Raw genomic sequence first — 16936 nt, forward strand, 5'->3', positions numbered from 1 at the left:
GAAAGAAGACAGTCATGGGCTTCAGAAGGGGAGACTGAGGTGCAGAAACAAAAGGCACAAAGATGCTGTATCTGAATAGCATGCAAAGTTGCTCACTGCTTCTGTGCTACCGGAGGTTCACAGTAAAGGCCGGTGGACTTAAAGTCTAGTTTTGCTCACAGGAAAAATACCCAGAGAAATAAAACATTTTATGATTTCAAAGATGTAGCAAGCATAAATTAAGGAGAAAGTGCTTAAATCCCCTTTCCTAGTCTTCCCCTTACTCTACCCTACAGAACAGTAATTTTTATGCTTTGGTAAACTCAGTAAGGGCAAGAGCTCTGTCTTGCTACTAAATTTTTGTGTGCCCCATGGCATGTTTCTTTTTTAAATATAAATATATATTTACTTAAGTATAAATATATATTTATTTATTTTATCAAGTAAACTCTGCACCCAACATGGGGCTTGAACTCACTGCCCCGAGATCAAGAGTCGCACACTCTTCCGACTGAGCCAGCCAGGTGCCCCTGCCCCGTGTGGCATTTAAGAGAGCATCTTGCATTCTATAAGCATCTGATAAGTGCTTTTTTATTAAAAAACAAACAAACAAAAAAAACCCAAAAACTTTAATTTTCAGCAGATCACAAACTCAGCAACTTCTCGTTGCTGAGTCTGTCCTCTTGTCCTTGGCAGTGTGTTGTAATGCTAGAGTCTTGATTTTTTTTTCTTTTTTCACGATTCTTGATTTCAAGGTTCAAATTCATCACAGACTGCACTGGCTGATCTAGACAAAAACAGTAGGAAGAACTGGAGGAACTGGGTTAATTCAGAACACGGAACGCATTTGCTCACCTGCTAGCCTTGAATCCTTTCAATTTCTGTACAAAGAATGATTCAAGAACTTCTGCACATTGGTAAAAAGGCGAGTCACTAGGATTGTAGTAACGACAGTTATCAAAAATTTTGGTCATGTCTGCCACAAATTCCGTCAGCTTTTCATAATACCGTCTTTGTACTCTTTCTTCCATGGTGGCGAGGTCTTAAAAACACAAAACACAGAACATTTTTAAAGCTTTAAGGCAGTTCCAATGTGAATACTGCCCACAGTTCTAATAAGAATATAGGTTTCCTGCCCCAACAGTCCCTGAATCCAAGCTGATTCACCACTGGGGACTGTTCAGCAATTCATGAAGAAAAAAGGAGCACTTCTCCAATTTTGGTTTTGATTGGGGGAGTCTAAAATATAAACCTTGGCTGCTATTAAGAAGGTTCTTTTACTTTCAGTTAATGAGAGAACAGCTCTTCATTCAGTTGGGTTGAAATAAAGGAAACTACACCCACACGATCAATACGCATCTAAGCACAATACATTTTTACATGCAAACAATTATGTGTATTACATGTACAAAGAGGAGGCAATCCAAAATTAAGACCGAAATATCTTTGGGGCTTTGTGATACCTGTATTAGATGTTAATACCATCATTTTGCTTTCTTTACTAATTTTTATTGTTACCTTATATTGGTGGCAAGTGACACCTTAACAACAATTTTTGTAATGGTTTCATTTATTTTTGAGGGAGAGAGAGACGAGAGGGCAAGCTGGGGAGGGGCAGAGAGAGAGGGAGACACAGAATCTGAAACAGGCTCCAGGCTCTGAACTGTCAGCACAGAGCCCGATGTGGGGCTCGAACTCATGAACCACGAGATCTTGACCTGAGCCGAAGTCGGACGATCAACCAACTGAGCCACTCAGGCACCCCAAGTGACACTAATGTAACACTTAAGGTGGCAAGGATATAAAGTGTCCACTTAAAGGGAAAAATCTTAGCTGATATGAATAAAAATATTAGTATCTAATACTACAGGTAGTATGCAGAGAGGACTAAAATCATTCAACTGGGACAAAGGTAACTGCTTTGGAATATACTGAGCTTAATCTTTTGAAATAACACTAGGTCCTAGGAGAAAGTTGTGTTTGAAGGAAAATTCCACACATGATCTCACATAAAAACCTGGGAGAACACGGGGCGTCTGGGTGGCTCAGTCGGCTAAGTGTCTGACTTTAGCTCAGGTCACGATCTCGTGGTTTGTGGGTTTGAGCCCCGCATTGGGCTCTGTGCTGACAGCTATGAGCCTGGAGTCCGCTTCAGATTCTGTGTTTCCCTCTCTCTCTCTATGCCCCTCCCCTGCTTGTGTGCTCTCTCTCTCTCTCTCAAAAATAAATAAACATTACAAAAATAAAAAAGAAAAAGGAAAAAAAAAAACCTGGGAGAATAAAAAGCTGGTGATCTCAAATCAATCTAGGTTTGACAGATTGAGAGATAATACAATTTCAAACTAAATTTCAGTGATTATTTTAGAATTTGAGAAAATGATTTTAAAGCCCAAGAATATCTAAGAAACATTTGAAAAATAAACGTAAAAGGAGAGATTTTAATCTATCAGACATTAAACAAATATTATAAAGCTGTGACAATGGAAAGTGTGGCATTCTGTAGGGTGACACAAACGTTAACGAAACTATTCAAAACAGGAATAGACCTAATCATTTTCAGCAGAAGAATTTTATGTATGTTGAAGATGTCATGTCAAATAAGCCAAGGAAGGAAAATTCATTAAGAAACTGGGTTGAGGCGATAAATGATTAGCTGAACTATAGGTGCCATTGACCAATCTGGACAAAATACCTGCTACGTGACTAGACTATACGTTAGCCAAACTTCTCTCTTTCCTCCAGAAGCCTTAGCTTTGACCTACTCTCATTGTCACAGACTCAGCCCTTCCTCCATAATCTCTCCTAGAAATAGGCTAATGCAGGGGGTCTGCCCCCAACCACACCACTATTCTTCATCCTACTTGCCACATCCCATTCTTTCTAGCCTTGTTTACTCTTCCTTATAAAAGAAAAGCCCTTTTCTGCCTAGCCTTTGAGATGCCTACAGATCTGTGGTTGGCAGATTCTCCCTATTACAATTTCCCCACCTCCATTCATTGTAGTCATCTTCCAAAGAAGGTCTGGGGTGCCTGGGTGGCTCAGTCTGTTGAGCATCTGACTTTGGTTCATGTCAGGATCTCCCAGTTCCTGGGTCTGGGCCCTGTATCAGGCTCTGTGCTGACAGCTCAGGAGTCTGGAGCCTGCTTTGGATTCTGTGTTTCCCTCTCTGTGCCTTCCCCCATTCGTGCTCTCTCTCAAAAATAAATAAACCAAAAAAAAAAAAAAAAAAAAAAAAAAGGAAAAGAAAAAGAAAAGTAAAGAAAAAAGAAAGAAACTGGGTTGAGGCAATTGCCTCTACAGCTGAAGAAAAAATTCTTCACACTAATGCCAAAGTAATTCCAGCTGGATTAAAATTTAAGGACAACGATGAAAACCATAAGGAGGGCTAAAAGGACTACATCATAAATGTAATTAATCACTGAATTGTGCATACTAGGTAGTTATGTATATTTTGCCACACATGTGCACGCACGCATCTGTCTCTGGCAGTGTCTGCAGGGAGCAGAAAAATACAACCGCAAACATGCTTCCGGCCTCATGAAATCCCAAGCAAGACTTGGGCACGTCTACTGTGTGCAGGGTATGGAGGCTGTACAGAAAAGGGTAAACATCTGACACAACACATCATTCTTGCACTTAAATTCTGTGTGCTTACCGTCTGGCTAACTTTAATAATGTATGTGAATAGTGCTTGGATGTTTTGTGATTCCAACTTAATTAGATATCCCTCAAAAAGAAAGTACCAGGAGAACATATATGTGAGTATTTATATACCTGGGGAAGCGCAAAAGACTAAAGGCATGACTCCAGAGGCAAAATTCATAATGATTAATAGATTTAAATCCCAAAACATTAAAAATGATCGTATGCCAAAAAAATCAGTAAGAAGCTTTTAAAAAACTATTTTTGGGAGAGGCAGAGTGAGTGCGAGTGGGGAGGGGCAGACAGAGAGAAAGAGAGAGAACCCCAAGAAGGCCCTGCGCTGTCAGCATGGAGGCTGACACAGGGCTCGATCCCATGAACCGTGAGGATCATGACCTAAGCCGAAATCAAGAGTTGGACGCTCAACCGACTGAGCCACCCATGTGCATCAGTATGAAACTTTTAAATGTCCCTGGCATATAAAGAGCCCTTAAGGAACACTGACAATATGAACATCCTAGAAACATTCTGTATGGGCAAAATACATAAATAGGAAACTCACATCAAGTTCAAACGGTAAGTACACAACACTAATTACTGAAGTCATGCAAAGCCAAAGAACCACATTCTTTGTCCAAATTGGCAGATATTAAAAATTAATACATCAACCTATTTTCAACAATGACTCCAAGACAGAGAACGAGAGTGGTAGTACACTTCAAATTTTACTCTCTGCACCTCTGTAACATCTATACACCTAACATACTATTTTGAAATAATCATTTTCCAAGAAAATATTTCCTATCAAAAGCACGATAATACTTAGGGTTTTCAAGAGTGGAGAGAGAAGGATACAGTCATACATTATTATTGGAAACGGGTTCAATGTACTGAAGTGCAATTCAAAAATACCTATCAAAAATGTACGGAGTATAAATACCATTTGACCCAGAAATGCTCATTCTAGGAATTTCTCCTCAGAAAACAAACAAGTGCAGGCAAATGCATGAAAGAAGATATTCACTCAAGTGTTGTTTATAACAGCAAAAACTGCACACAACTGACAACCCCATTAATAGAGAGGTGATTAAATACAGTATCTTAATTGCATACAATGAAAAACGATGTAGGTCTATACTATAGCTCATGTGAAAAAGGTACTGATAAATTTATAAAGTATGTTATAAAACAGGATTCATTCATATAACCCTATTTCTGTTTAAAAAAATTTATTAGAGCTGCTGATCTTATTGGTTCCCTCCTTCTCTGAAAATAAACTATTTTTAATTAATTTATTTAAAAAAATTTTTTAATGTTCATTTATTTTTGACAGGGACAGAGAGAGACTGAGTATGAGTGGGGGAGGGGCAGAGAGAGGGAGAGGGAGACACAGAATCCGAATCGGGCTCTAGGCTCCGAGCTGTCAGCACAGAGCCCGACGCGGGGCTTGAACTCACGAACTGCGAGATCATGACCTGAGCTGAAGTCGGACGCTTAACTGACTAAGCCATCCAGGCGCCCCAAGCTATTTTCAATTTAGCCTGTACCTTCGCAGACATGTTTATGCATTTCTAAACACATTTATGTGTCCTTACAAAGTATATAATTGTTTGCTGCTTAAAACCTAGGTATTTTTCTGTAACTTTTATTTTTCTTTCAAGAGTATATGTCTTGGAGATCTATATTATCTTCATGTATATACCGAATCACAAGAGAATGTTTATCTTGATGGCTAATAAAGATGAAGGGGGGGAAAAAAACCCAGAAAACAATCCAGCTCTTTAAGAAAAGAATTTTGGTTAAATAAGTTAAAGTATATTCAATTCACAGACTACAGAAAGTCCTCGAAGTCATGTTATTGAAGATTAATGGCACAGTGACGTGTTTGTCAAACAGAGGACAATATTTATTTATTTACTTATTTTTAAGTTTTAATTTTTTTAGTAATCTCTGCACCCAACGTGGGGCTTAAACTCATGACCCTGAGATCAAAGGCGCATGCTTCCCCTACTGAGCCAGCCAGGCGCCCCTCAAACGAGATGATATGATCTCAATTTTCACACATACACACACATGCACATGCATGCACTCCAAAATGGGATTCAGTGAGGAAAAGATCCAGGTGCATTCTATCTTTTCCTACTTTTTTTATTTCCTAGTTTTCCTATAATTGTGTTATGTTAAGAAGGAGAATTATCAGAGCACCTGGGTGGCTCAGTCGGTGAAGCGTCCGACTCTTGATTTCAGCTCAGGTCATGATTTCACAGTTTGTGGGTTTGAGCCCCATGTCAGGCTCTGCGCTGACAGTGCGGGAGCCTGCTTGGGATTCTCTCTCTCTGTCTCTCTCTTTCTCTCTCTCTGCCCCTCCCCTGCTCCTGCATGTGTGTGCTCTGTCGCTCTCTCTCAAAAATATAACTTAAAAAAAAGCAGAGTTATCTATCATCTAAATAAATATCCCTAGATATTTCTCAAAAGAGATTACAAAGATGTGAAATATGCACAGCGAGTAGCGTCTTCTACCTTCAACACCAGACCGTTTAGCTGCCTTTTCAGACCGTTTTAGCTAAGCCCTCACGCCTACCTCCCCTTCAGGGTTTCCCCTCTTTGAACTAGCCATCAAACACAAACCCTTCCCATTTCTTGAAACTGAAATACAACTGACATATGATGCTGTATCAGTTTTCAGCGTACAACATAATTATCTGATTATACGTAGGTACTGCAACGTGATTGCCCAGTAAGTTTAATTAACATCTATCACCAACCGCATATAGTAAAAAAGTTTTTTTTTTTTTCCCTGCGTGATGAGAACTGCTCAGATAATTCTCTTAGCAACTTGAAAATATACAATAAAATCCTTCTCATTTAGAAGATGGTCAGCTGGAGCTGCTTTTCTCTCTGGCAATTTTGGAAGCTTTGACGTACATTTTAATTTTTATAATTTCATCTGCAGATAAACTACTTTGAATGTAACCACCTGAGGCTGTTCATCTCAATACAATCACTTGTGACTGTTACCTGTTACCATTTTTTTTCCTGGGAAATGAGGATATAGCTCTTGGATCTCTACCGCAGGCCTACCAAATTTGCCTTCCTTCAGGAAAAGATGAGGAAGAGGTAACAGGGAGCTATAAGAGACTCAGACCTTGACTCGCTCACTGATTTCACTCATCTTTTATATGGCTGTAGGATGCTCTGCTTCCATATCACTGATTCAGCTACTCCTCTATGACGGCCACTGATGTCATTTCTGGTATTTCTGGGATTGACAACGGTACTGTGGTGAACAACATACTTGTGCCCATGTAAATCCTAATAAATGAAATTGCTGGGTCCAAGGGAATGCAGATTTAAACTTAATACACACTCCTAGTACATCCCACAAGTTACCACACCAATTTATTCTTCCACCAGCCTTGCTCAACGTATCGTCACGACGTATCACGCGTGATAGATATCTGCGGAGACTTCCGAAAAAACTCCATATTCAACTCAAGTACCTACCCATAGGTTCCTTAATAACACCGTAATAATCTGGTGCGTCATTAGGATCCACTGGCTCAAGGAAAGGCCAGGCCATCTTATGGGCCTGTGATGGGAGGAGAGAACATCATTATTGTCAGGTCATTTAAGTTTCCCATTTGAATTGCTTTATCAATCAACCCTTAAGCCCCAAAAGTCAGTTTTCAACCTGATAGATGAGATTATTTATAATGTAAACGTGAGTAGAGTTTTGCCCTACTTACAAATCATCTCGGGTGAGCATACTCTGTATTAACGGTTCTCAAAGGGTTGGTCTGAGGACCTCAACTGTGGGGCTGGGGCACTAGCTTAGAAGACAAGAAGTCTGTCCTCTCATTCCTACATGACAACCTGCTACCTGTAAAACTGGGGTGGAACAGTCACCATTGCGGACGAATGAGGTGTCAGACATGCTAATAAATAACTTCACCACATATTGAGACCATGGTTCTCTTTTTAGTTCTTTTTTTTTTAAGATTTTATTTTTAAGTAATCTCTACACCTAATGCAGGGCTCGAACGCACAAACCCAAGGTCAAGAGTCGTACGCTCTTTCAACTGAGCCAGCTAGGTGCCCCCTCACTAGAATCTAATCGAACTGTTTTTCAATCTATGGTAGTGAGGAAAACTTTTCTTTAAAAATTACATTTAGGTTAAAAAAGTGAGTCGTTTTAAATACGAGTGTCAGATAAACACCATTCGAGCTAATGTGTGGATACGGTTAACCTGCTCGTGATATCGGCACGTGAAGGACTGAAGTCTGGAGTACTTCACTAGACTGGCTGGAGGTCAGTAAACGATCACAGATTCTGAGACTGGAAGGTTCAAACCCCAGAAATGGCTCCAGAGTCAACGCTGGCTGATTTCAGCTGCAGACAACGCACACACGGCGTCTTCTTACCTGTAAAGAACGCAGCACCCTTTTCAAACCCTCATAATCTTTCTCCGTTAGCGGCGTGAGCACTGTCATGGCATCCTCGGTTGACTGGCACTGTGGACAGACATACTCGTCAATGAGCTCTGCCTCACTCTGCAAGATGCCCACGCAGCGCCCATGGTACCAGTTCTGACACCGATCACAGCCAATATAAAATCTGCAAGATCCGAAATGGAAATGTGAGTTCAAAACAGATGGGATCACATTACTTACATCTACCTTAAAAAGTAAAACATGCACCTGAAAAGATTCTAACTCTGGGTATAAAATAGTTTTAGTATCACAATTGTTTTAATACTTCTGAAGATTGACATTCAAATGTGTTAATTTAGTACTTCTGATGTTAACAAAGCACTAAAAGCTTATTAAGAACACTGTGTAATATTGGAGAATATGAAGAAAAACGTAAAACATTTGATTGACTTTAAAGCTCAAAACAAAATAAAGCCAAAAATCTTTCAACTAGTACCGTATCAAATGGGAAGCTGATACTGGCCACCCAACTGGGAGCTCAAAATCCTGTAAGCTAATAACAGAGTCTCAGAGCTTTTACCCAAATTAGTGTTTTTTTCTAACCTACAATAATGCACCATTTCAAACACTGATAAAATCCAAACAAGCAGGCTGTTTTCATCTCATTCGTTTCTGTTACATATTGAAGAATCAAGTCTACCATTAAACCGTATTTTTTCCCAATGCATCTCAAACATTCGCTATGAAGCAACACAAATTTTGAAGGGGAGGTAAAGAGAGAAAAAGAGAAAAAAAATTGGAAAGGAATTTGTAATGTAAGTGTATAATATATGCAGAAAAATACCTTGCTTTTTATTAAAATAAATAAGTAACCAGTCAGAGCAATTTGGCTTCCTAAATTATTAAATATGATGCTCTTATCAGAACTCACTGTGACTCATCATAAGGTGTTCTGCAGATACAGTACAATTCCTCACTGCTGCCCTCTTGTGCCCGTTTACAATCATTACAGATGTACACATCCATTTTCTTAGCCTCCTTTTCTGTGATGCCAACACATTCTCCATGATACCAGTTAGTACAAAGATCACAGCCAATATAGAACCTAAAAGTATTCACAATGAAAATGACAATGTAATTGTCATTTTGAGCTGCATGATACTTAAACCTGTCTTCCCTGTCCTGATTCACTTTCTTACAGGATAACTTTCTGCAATGAGTCAGCTAAACATCCTGAATCCAACCATTCTACCCCTGGCAAACTACAGCATCTGACACTGTATCAAGTGTGGAAACATAAAATCACTCACATCAATTTCAACAAATACACTGTTTGGTGAAATATGGGTCTTTAAAAACATACTGGAATTGGAAAAAATAAACAACACACTGATGGTAATGTCTCCCTCTTAATGAATGTGTGTAAAACTGTAACAGGCACAAAAACCAAAGCCGAAGAATCAAAGACTTACATCTCTCAAACCTATGCCACAGAAGCCATTTCAAATTCAGGGCTATTTCTTAGATAGGTTTGAAAATGTATCTCACGATTTAAATTTGAGAACAAAGCAAAGCGCAAACACCAAGTAGAAGTTACACTATGAGGAACATGCAGGTCAGCCAGGTGCAAAAGATAAATGGTCAAAATATGGCATGAAGAAGACAACTAAGAGAGGTACATGTAGTGACTCACTTTCTACTAAGTTTTCTAAAGAAACACTGGAATTTAACCCAATGGTAACAGATTATGATGTGGGCCAGTTTTTCAGTTAATGTAACGTATGTGACAGTGTGGAGAGTGACCAGGTTAACTAACTGGTAAGGAACTGCTTCGATTCAAAACAGGGGGTACCCGGCGTGGACAGTGATACAGGATAGGTATCCAAAACAGCAAGAGGTTCCACAGTACTTGGCACGGTGGGGGTGTCGGAGTGTGTGACTGAGGGTAGTCGCATTCAGCCAGGCCTCCAGGCTTTTGTAACAGAAGACCCCAAAGGATGGAACGAATGAAAAGCATCTCTATGGTAAACACAGAGTGCATTTAAAAGCGTTGACAGGAGCTGTGTAGGAACGCCATGTAAAAATCATAGCAGGAATCCGCGTGAATCATAAGGACCCGGACTGGCCTTGCTGACACGGTTCCACCAAAGTATTTCTTGGCGGATTCCCCTGGAGCGATGGAAGCAGTCCTCAAACTTCAAACTGACCTTCCAAACGAACGTAAAGGAATAACGTATGGTTGTGTGGTTCATCCTACTCCCATTAATTTTTTTCTTTTGAATTAAGACTCCTCCAGGATTTTTGCTGCCACAGGTGGGGGTTGGGCCTTCCAGGTGTTTTGTATGTTGCCTTCACGAGATGGTGGGCTATGTGTTCAGGAAGTAAGCTCAGGACTTGAATTTCAAGTTTTAGGCATTCTCACTGGCTCCCCAAACCAACCTAGTTTGGTAAAGAGATTATAAAATACTCCTAAAAAACAGTAACTCATCCCAACTAGAACAGGGAGTGAATGAACCTGGTAAACTGATATTTTAATAACACCCAACTAAAAATATGAAATATCCACAAAATAATGAGGCAATCTCAGTAGAAGGAGCACATACTTTCATGCAACTGAAGTATGACAAAGATGTTGGTGCGTGAAGTGAATTTCTGTGATGTGGATATTTTAAATAAGCCACATTTGTCTAATTACTTAAATAAGTTCCATACACAGATCTTTGTGTAAAGAAAGTAAATCATGTTCTGCTTTATTCTGCAAATCATTATTATTTTGCTTAAAGGGAGGCAACTTATATTAGAACTAAGGGGGAAAAATCAGTTAATAGGGCTCCACCTTTCACATGATATACAATTTCCAAGAGAGACAATGAAAAGGGAAGATGCCTAAGCTGACGTGTCTAATTCACCACATAGCTAAATCTACCAACAAAACGGTGTGACCTAGAACTTGCACGTTATAATTTTAAATAGCAAGCACGAAGGCAGCTCCAATGTTGTAACTTAAAACCTCACTGAAGAGATCACAATTTTATTCTCTAAATTGGTTAGGCATCCACTTAAGGTAGATATTAAGCATTGCTACTTCTAAAGAATCATATATTTTTAGCATGATCAAACATTTTGGTCCTGCAAAAAATATCGTAGTTAATCTTGGCTTTAAAAAGCTGGCCTACGTTTAAATGCTCAAAAGGAAAGCTGGACAATGGGGTGAATGATAAGGATAACAAATGAAACTGCATTAATGGATTAGTGTTTCTAAAATCTTGTATATATATCACCAAATACAAGTCACAACAGTCAAAAAAAGCTTCCAGCTGCCATGCTTATTGTCACATTTTTGAGGGTCATTATTAAGGACTGAGTGAAAACACTCCTTGTATTTTTCTGGCTTTTGTCCCCAGTAAGAAAGTGGGAACTTTGACAAAAATAATATTAAGTTTCAGTATCCCAATACAAAAACCACAGAATTGCTTAAAATTAAACGATAAAAAACCAAAACTACTCGAACTTGAAACCTTGTACACCATTCGTATTCAGATAGTCTCTAAGATGTGATGTTATCGTAAGGTGGTGAACAGATTCCAGAAAGGATGCTCTCAACTTTGGGCAGCGATAATGACACACCTCCTTCTCCCGACAGCATTACCGATTGGTTTGGAGTTAATCCAGAGAGAAGAGGAGAAAGCAAAAGAGCAACAGAAAGCTTGTTTTTGACAGAAAAGAATACGATGAAGAACAAACATGGATCATGAACACGAAAAATACAAAAGTCTTACTCTTCTAGTGTCATGTTTAAGAACATCAGATGCAAGACCACAGAGAAAACGTTATTATCCCTACTTTCAACTACTTTCATTGACATGGCTACCAATACACTCCTTTTCTTCACAACTGGAAATTTAACAGCTAAGCTTTTAAGAAAATAAACTAAGGCTCAAAAAAGATGTACTCACTTAGATTCATCGTAAGGCGTTTTACAGATACAGTAAAGCTTTGTGTCCTTCTTAGTTTCCTTTGAGGTAGTAGAGATCATTTTCTTCTTCTTGGACTTGGAGCTCGAGTCTCTTTCCTCTTCTCGCTTCCTCTTCTGGGAAGCGGCAGGCAGCGTGGCCGTGGCCGTGGCCGTGGCCAGGGGGCCCGTGTGCTGTGGGGGAGGCGGAGGCGGGGGTGAAGGCGGAGGGGCCGGAGGCGCAGGCGGCGCTGCGGGGGAGGGAGCCGCTACCGCTGTGGCCTGCACCATGTCTTTTTCTTTCTTAATCCTCAGGTCTCTCTTGAGCTCTTCCTGTTGTCAATTAAAGACAATACAAAGCTGTCATCGAACTCACGTACATGTCGGACTCGGCCAGAGGACTCTGCGTTCCCTCTCTTCTCACCTCCCCTCCCCTTGTTGGAGTGGCTCCAAGGTCAGCCTTATGTGAGGGGGTTTGTAATTTTAGCGTCATCCTCACTATACTCTGAACCCAGTCAAAACAACGAGAAGTATAAAGCGAAGATTACAGAACAACTCGAGATCTGCCAGTCTCTTCAAAGGACACCTGCAGAAAGATGATCCAGTTGCTGAAAACAACGTGCCCCGGTTTTTTCTGTTGTTGCTCAGAATGGGGTTACAAGTGTCTTCACCCACTAGCTAGCTGCTTTCTGGTGGCTCACCGTCTGTGTCCTTATAAAAATTTATTTTTAATGTTTATTTATTTTTTTGAGACAGGGAGAGACAGGGCATGAACGGGGGAGGGTCAGAGAGAGAGGGAGACACAGAATCCGAAACAGGCTCCGGGCTCCGAGCTGTCGGCACAGAGCCTGATGCGGGGCTCGAACTCACAGACCGTGAGATCGTGACCTGAGCCGAAGTCAGACGCTCAACTGAGCCACCCAGGCGCCCCCGTCTGTGTCCTTATAAACTGAACATGATTCTTAAAATTTGGCCTGACCAGCCACAAGTTGAATGAGAGACAGATTTGTCTAATTTATTAGGCTCCTAGGTCTAGAATTTAAAAACGCAGGAAGAGCTATTTTATCAACACACACTCTGATATAAAGTAAAACCCTTACTTCTCTTCACGTGAAATACTTTACAGATACACGTGTTACCTAGTGCTACAACTTATTCTTAGAAATGATGATTATTTCTCTGGAAAAGGCCATTGTCATTGGCATCCATGAACAAACCTGCTGTAAATAAATCACTGCTATGACCAAGCTTTTTTAAAAATTTGTTTATTATTTATTTTGAGATAGAGAGCACGAGCAGGGGAAGGGCAGAGAGACAGGGAGAGAGAGAATCCGAAGCAGGCTCCATGCAGTCAGCACAGAGCCTGATGTGCGTGCGGCTCGAACTCATGAACTATGAGATCATGACCTGAGCTGAAATCAAGAGTCAGATGCTTAACCGACTGTTAAGCATGGTAAGATCTTTTGAATATCACAATAAAAACATTTTTTACAGTAATTTCTACACCCAACATGCGGCTCAAACTTATGACCCTGGGATCAAAAGTCGCATGTTCCAATGACTGAGCCAGCCAGGCGCCCTGTAAACATCACAAAAATTCTAACAAATAAACCTGAATGGTCCTGGTTTAATGAATCTTATTTTCTCTATTCAGCATCTAGATGGTCGGTAAGTGAGAAGGTAACCTGCATGACTATTCAGCAGCCCTTCTCAATGTAAAAAGTCTAAACCTTGAGTGTCATTTTCCTAATTCATATGATGCGTTTATAACGTAGTGAAATGGATTTTAGTAAAATCAAGATGATCAAGATGGTTTGGTGGGGTGGGGTGCCTGGCTGGCTCATTTGGTAGAGCATGAGACTCTTGATCTCAGGGTCATGAGTTCAAACCTCACATTAGGCAGAGATCACTTAAAAAACCCAAAGATGGTAAGTTGGGTATACACTCGATCCCCCCTTCAAGAACACACCAATGACAGTAAACTATAAAACAGAGAAAAATTGAAAAGATAGAGCCATGTTTGAGTAAAATAAATGTCTCTATGAAATGGAAACACAATACTGAACAGGGCTAAACATGCAGGTCCGGTGGACTCCAGGTTCAGAGGTAGGAGGAGATGGCCCAACAACAACCGGTCTCTGCAGGGAGAAAGGGACTCAACATGCTGCATGGGGAGGTGGGGGGGGGGGGGCTCACGAGAACAGGCTCCCTGCTTGATGTGGGGCTGGCTGCTCTACACTGGGCTTCCGGGGAGGAAACAGAACTCCTCTCACTTAAATGCCAAATGCAAATCAAATGAAAACATGTGATGTGAAAAAAGGCAAAGTCAATAACTGAATCTGAATTAATTCCAAATGTAATCAATTTTATAGAACAATTTGACCAAAAACTTCATAATACGTAGGTTTGAGATGTTCAAAGAGCTAAATGAAGGTTTAATTTCTATTAAGAAATGGTAAGAAATTACTTTATCAATAAGAGAAGCAGAGAGGGTTGGAGGAAAGACAAAAAGGTGGAACACAGGACATTTTTAGGGCAGTGGAACTATTCTGTCTGTAGCTTGGGTTTGACATTACACATTTGTCAAACTCCCAGGACCGTGTAACACAAAGAGTGAAACAATGTAAACCGTGGACTTTAGTTAATAGCAATGTACTACCTGGCTCATCAACTGTAACAAATGGCCACAGTGATACAAGATGTTAATAATAAACGTGTGTGTGGGGCGCCTGGGTGGCGCAGTCGGTTAAGCGTCCGACTTCAGCCAGGTCACAATCTCGCGGTCCGTGAGTTCGAGCCCCGTGTCAGGCTCTGGGCTGATGGCTCAGAGCCTGGAGCCTGTTTCTGATTCTGTGTCTCCCTCTCTCTCTGCCCCTCCCCCGTTCATGCTCTGTCTCTCTCTATCCCAAAAATAAATAAACGTTGAAAAAAAAATAAAAAAAATAAACGTGTGTGTGTGTGTGTGTGTGTTTCGAAGGGGGGTGAGTATACAAGAACTTTCCTGCATAATTTTTCTGTAAATTTCAAACTCTAAAAAACAGTCTATTTAACAAAAAAGAGAGACAAGCAGAAATCATACAAGAATAAAGATATAAACAGGGCGCCTGGGTGGCTCAGTTGGTTAAGCATCTGACTTCAGCTCAGGTCATGACCCCATGATTCAAGGGTTCGAGCCCCGCATTGAGCTCTGTGCTGGCAGCTCAGAGCCTGGAGCCTGCTTCGGATTCTGCGTCTCCCTCTCTCTCTCTGCCCCACCTCCACTTGCGCTCTGTCTCTTTGTGTCTCTCAAAAATGAATAAACATTAAAAAAAATTTTTTTAAGTATAATAAATTTTCTTACTCATTAGATTATGTAATATACGGTTAAGAACACCATCCTGTATAATAGAGTATTTACAGAAGCGCTGTTTTTTAAATGGCTGCACACTGTAATGAGTACAGAGACATACTCCGTATGTGTTGTCTCTAGTGTGATTCTGTTTTTGTATAAATTGAGTTTACATATGGATATATACATTAAAAATAATGTAAGTTATATTCTAAAATTATTTAACAACAGTCATCTCTGGGGGGGTGCAATGACTTATAAATTTTTTAATGTTTATTTATTTTTGAGAGAGAAAAAGACAGAGTGCAAGTGGGGGAGGGACAGAGAGAGAGAGAGAGAGAGAGAGAGAGAGAGAGAGAGAGAGACACACAGAATCCAAAGGAGGCTCCAGGCTCTGAGCTGTCAGCACAGAGCGTGACGCAGGGCTCGAACTCATGGATCATGAGATCATGACCGGAGCCAAAGTCGGATGCTTAACTGACTGAGCCACCCAGGTGCCCCAACTTACAGAATTTTTTTAATGTTTATTTACTTATTTTTGAGAGAGAGAGAGAGAGAGAGAGAGAGAGAGAGAGAGAGAGAGACAGAGAGAACACGAATGGGGGAGGGGCACAGAGAGAGGGACAGAGAGTGAAGCCTGAGACAGGGTGAAACTCAAGAACTGTGAGATCATAACCTCAGCCAAAATCAAGAGTTGGACGCCCAACTGACTGAGCCACCCAGAATCCCTGACTTATTTTCATTTGTTGGCCAAGCTAATTTTTTCAAAGACATCTGACTGTACATGTCCAATTTATTTATTTATATGTAAAGAATACAGATTATAAATAAATCCCCGTTCTGTGCAGAAGATGGAGTAGGAATAGCATATGACACACATTAGATGTTAAATACCAGCTGCATGAATTGAATGGATAAGTCACATTTATATCCTATTCCGCAAGCTGAATTTTTCATGCAAACTTTTCTCATGGAGAATTTTCCCCAAGGAATTAAAAACAAAAAGTACCAATTCTGCACTCACCATTTTGTTACAATGGCAGTCCATTGTGTGGACACCCAAATGCATTTAATCCAGTGGTTCCCAACTGAGGTACCTCTAGAGAGTATTTGAGAATGTAGGTGGAGGGGCAAGGTCATTTTTTGGGTTGAAGGTGATACTATCATTTAGTAAATGCTTTGGTTCTTACAGTGTATAAAAAAACCTGACCTATGGAAAGGGCCTAAAGTCCTTCTGTTGAGAAATCCGATTACTATGTGGATTTCAGGATGATTCCAGACTATTATTATTATTATTATTATTATTAACATTCATTATGTCCTTGCTTACAGATCTTGCCTAATTGTTTCTTAGAAGAATTTCTAGAAGTGAAATTACGGATCAGAATATCCACATTTTTTAAAAAAAATTTTTTTTCAACGTTTATTTATTTTTGGGACAGAGAGAGACAGAGCATGAACGGGGGAGGGGCAGAGAGAGAGGGAGACACAGAATCGGAAACAGGCTCCAGGCTCTGAGCCATCAGCCCAGAGCCTGACGCGGGGCTCGAACTCACAGACCGCGAGATCGTGACCTGGCTGAAGTCGGACGCCTAACCGACTGC

At 40.4% G+C, this 16936-nt stretch overlaps 1 protein-coding gene and 1 non-coding gene across 2 annotated transcripts in view; one reads left to right on the forward strand and one right to left on the reverse strand.

Moving 5' to 3' along the window:
- Positions 1–16936, reverse strand: part of BPTF (bromodomain PHD finger transcription factor) — a 150931-nt gene that overhangs the window by 6684 nt on the left and 127311 nt on the right. The window contains exons 27-30 of the mRNA XM_040451995.1: positions 12009–12337; positions 8044–8236; positions 7126–7210; positions 835–1021 (exon numbers count right to left, since the gene is read on the reverse strand). Coding sequence (XP_040307929.1) covers positions 835–1021; positions 7126–7210; positions 8044–8236; positions 12009–12337 — 794 coding nt within the window. The remainder of the gene's footprint in view (positions 1–834; positions 1022–7125; positions 7211–8043; positions 8237–12008; positions 12338–16936) is intronic.
- On the forward strand, positions 13834–13906 carry TRNAK-CUU (transfer RNA lysine (anticodon CUU)). Its single transcript has one exon. It is a non-coding gene; the product is annotated as a tRNA-Lys (tRNA).

This window comes from Herpailurus yagouaroundi, unplaced genomic scaffold (assembly GCF_014898765.1).
Source record: "Herpailurus yagouaroundi ecotype Mexico unplaced genomic scaffold, PumYag 206, whole genome shotgun sequence".
Classification (NCBI taxonomy): domain Eukaryota; kingdom Metazoa; phylum Chordata; class Mammalia; order Carnivora; family Felidae; genus Herpailurus; species Herpailurus yagouaroundi.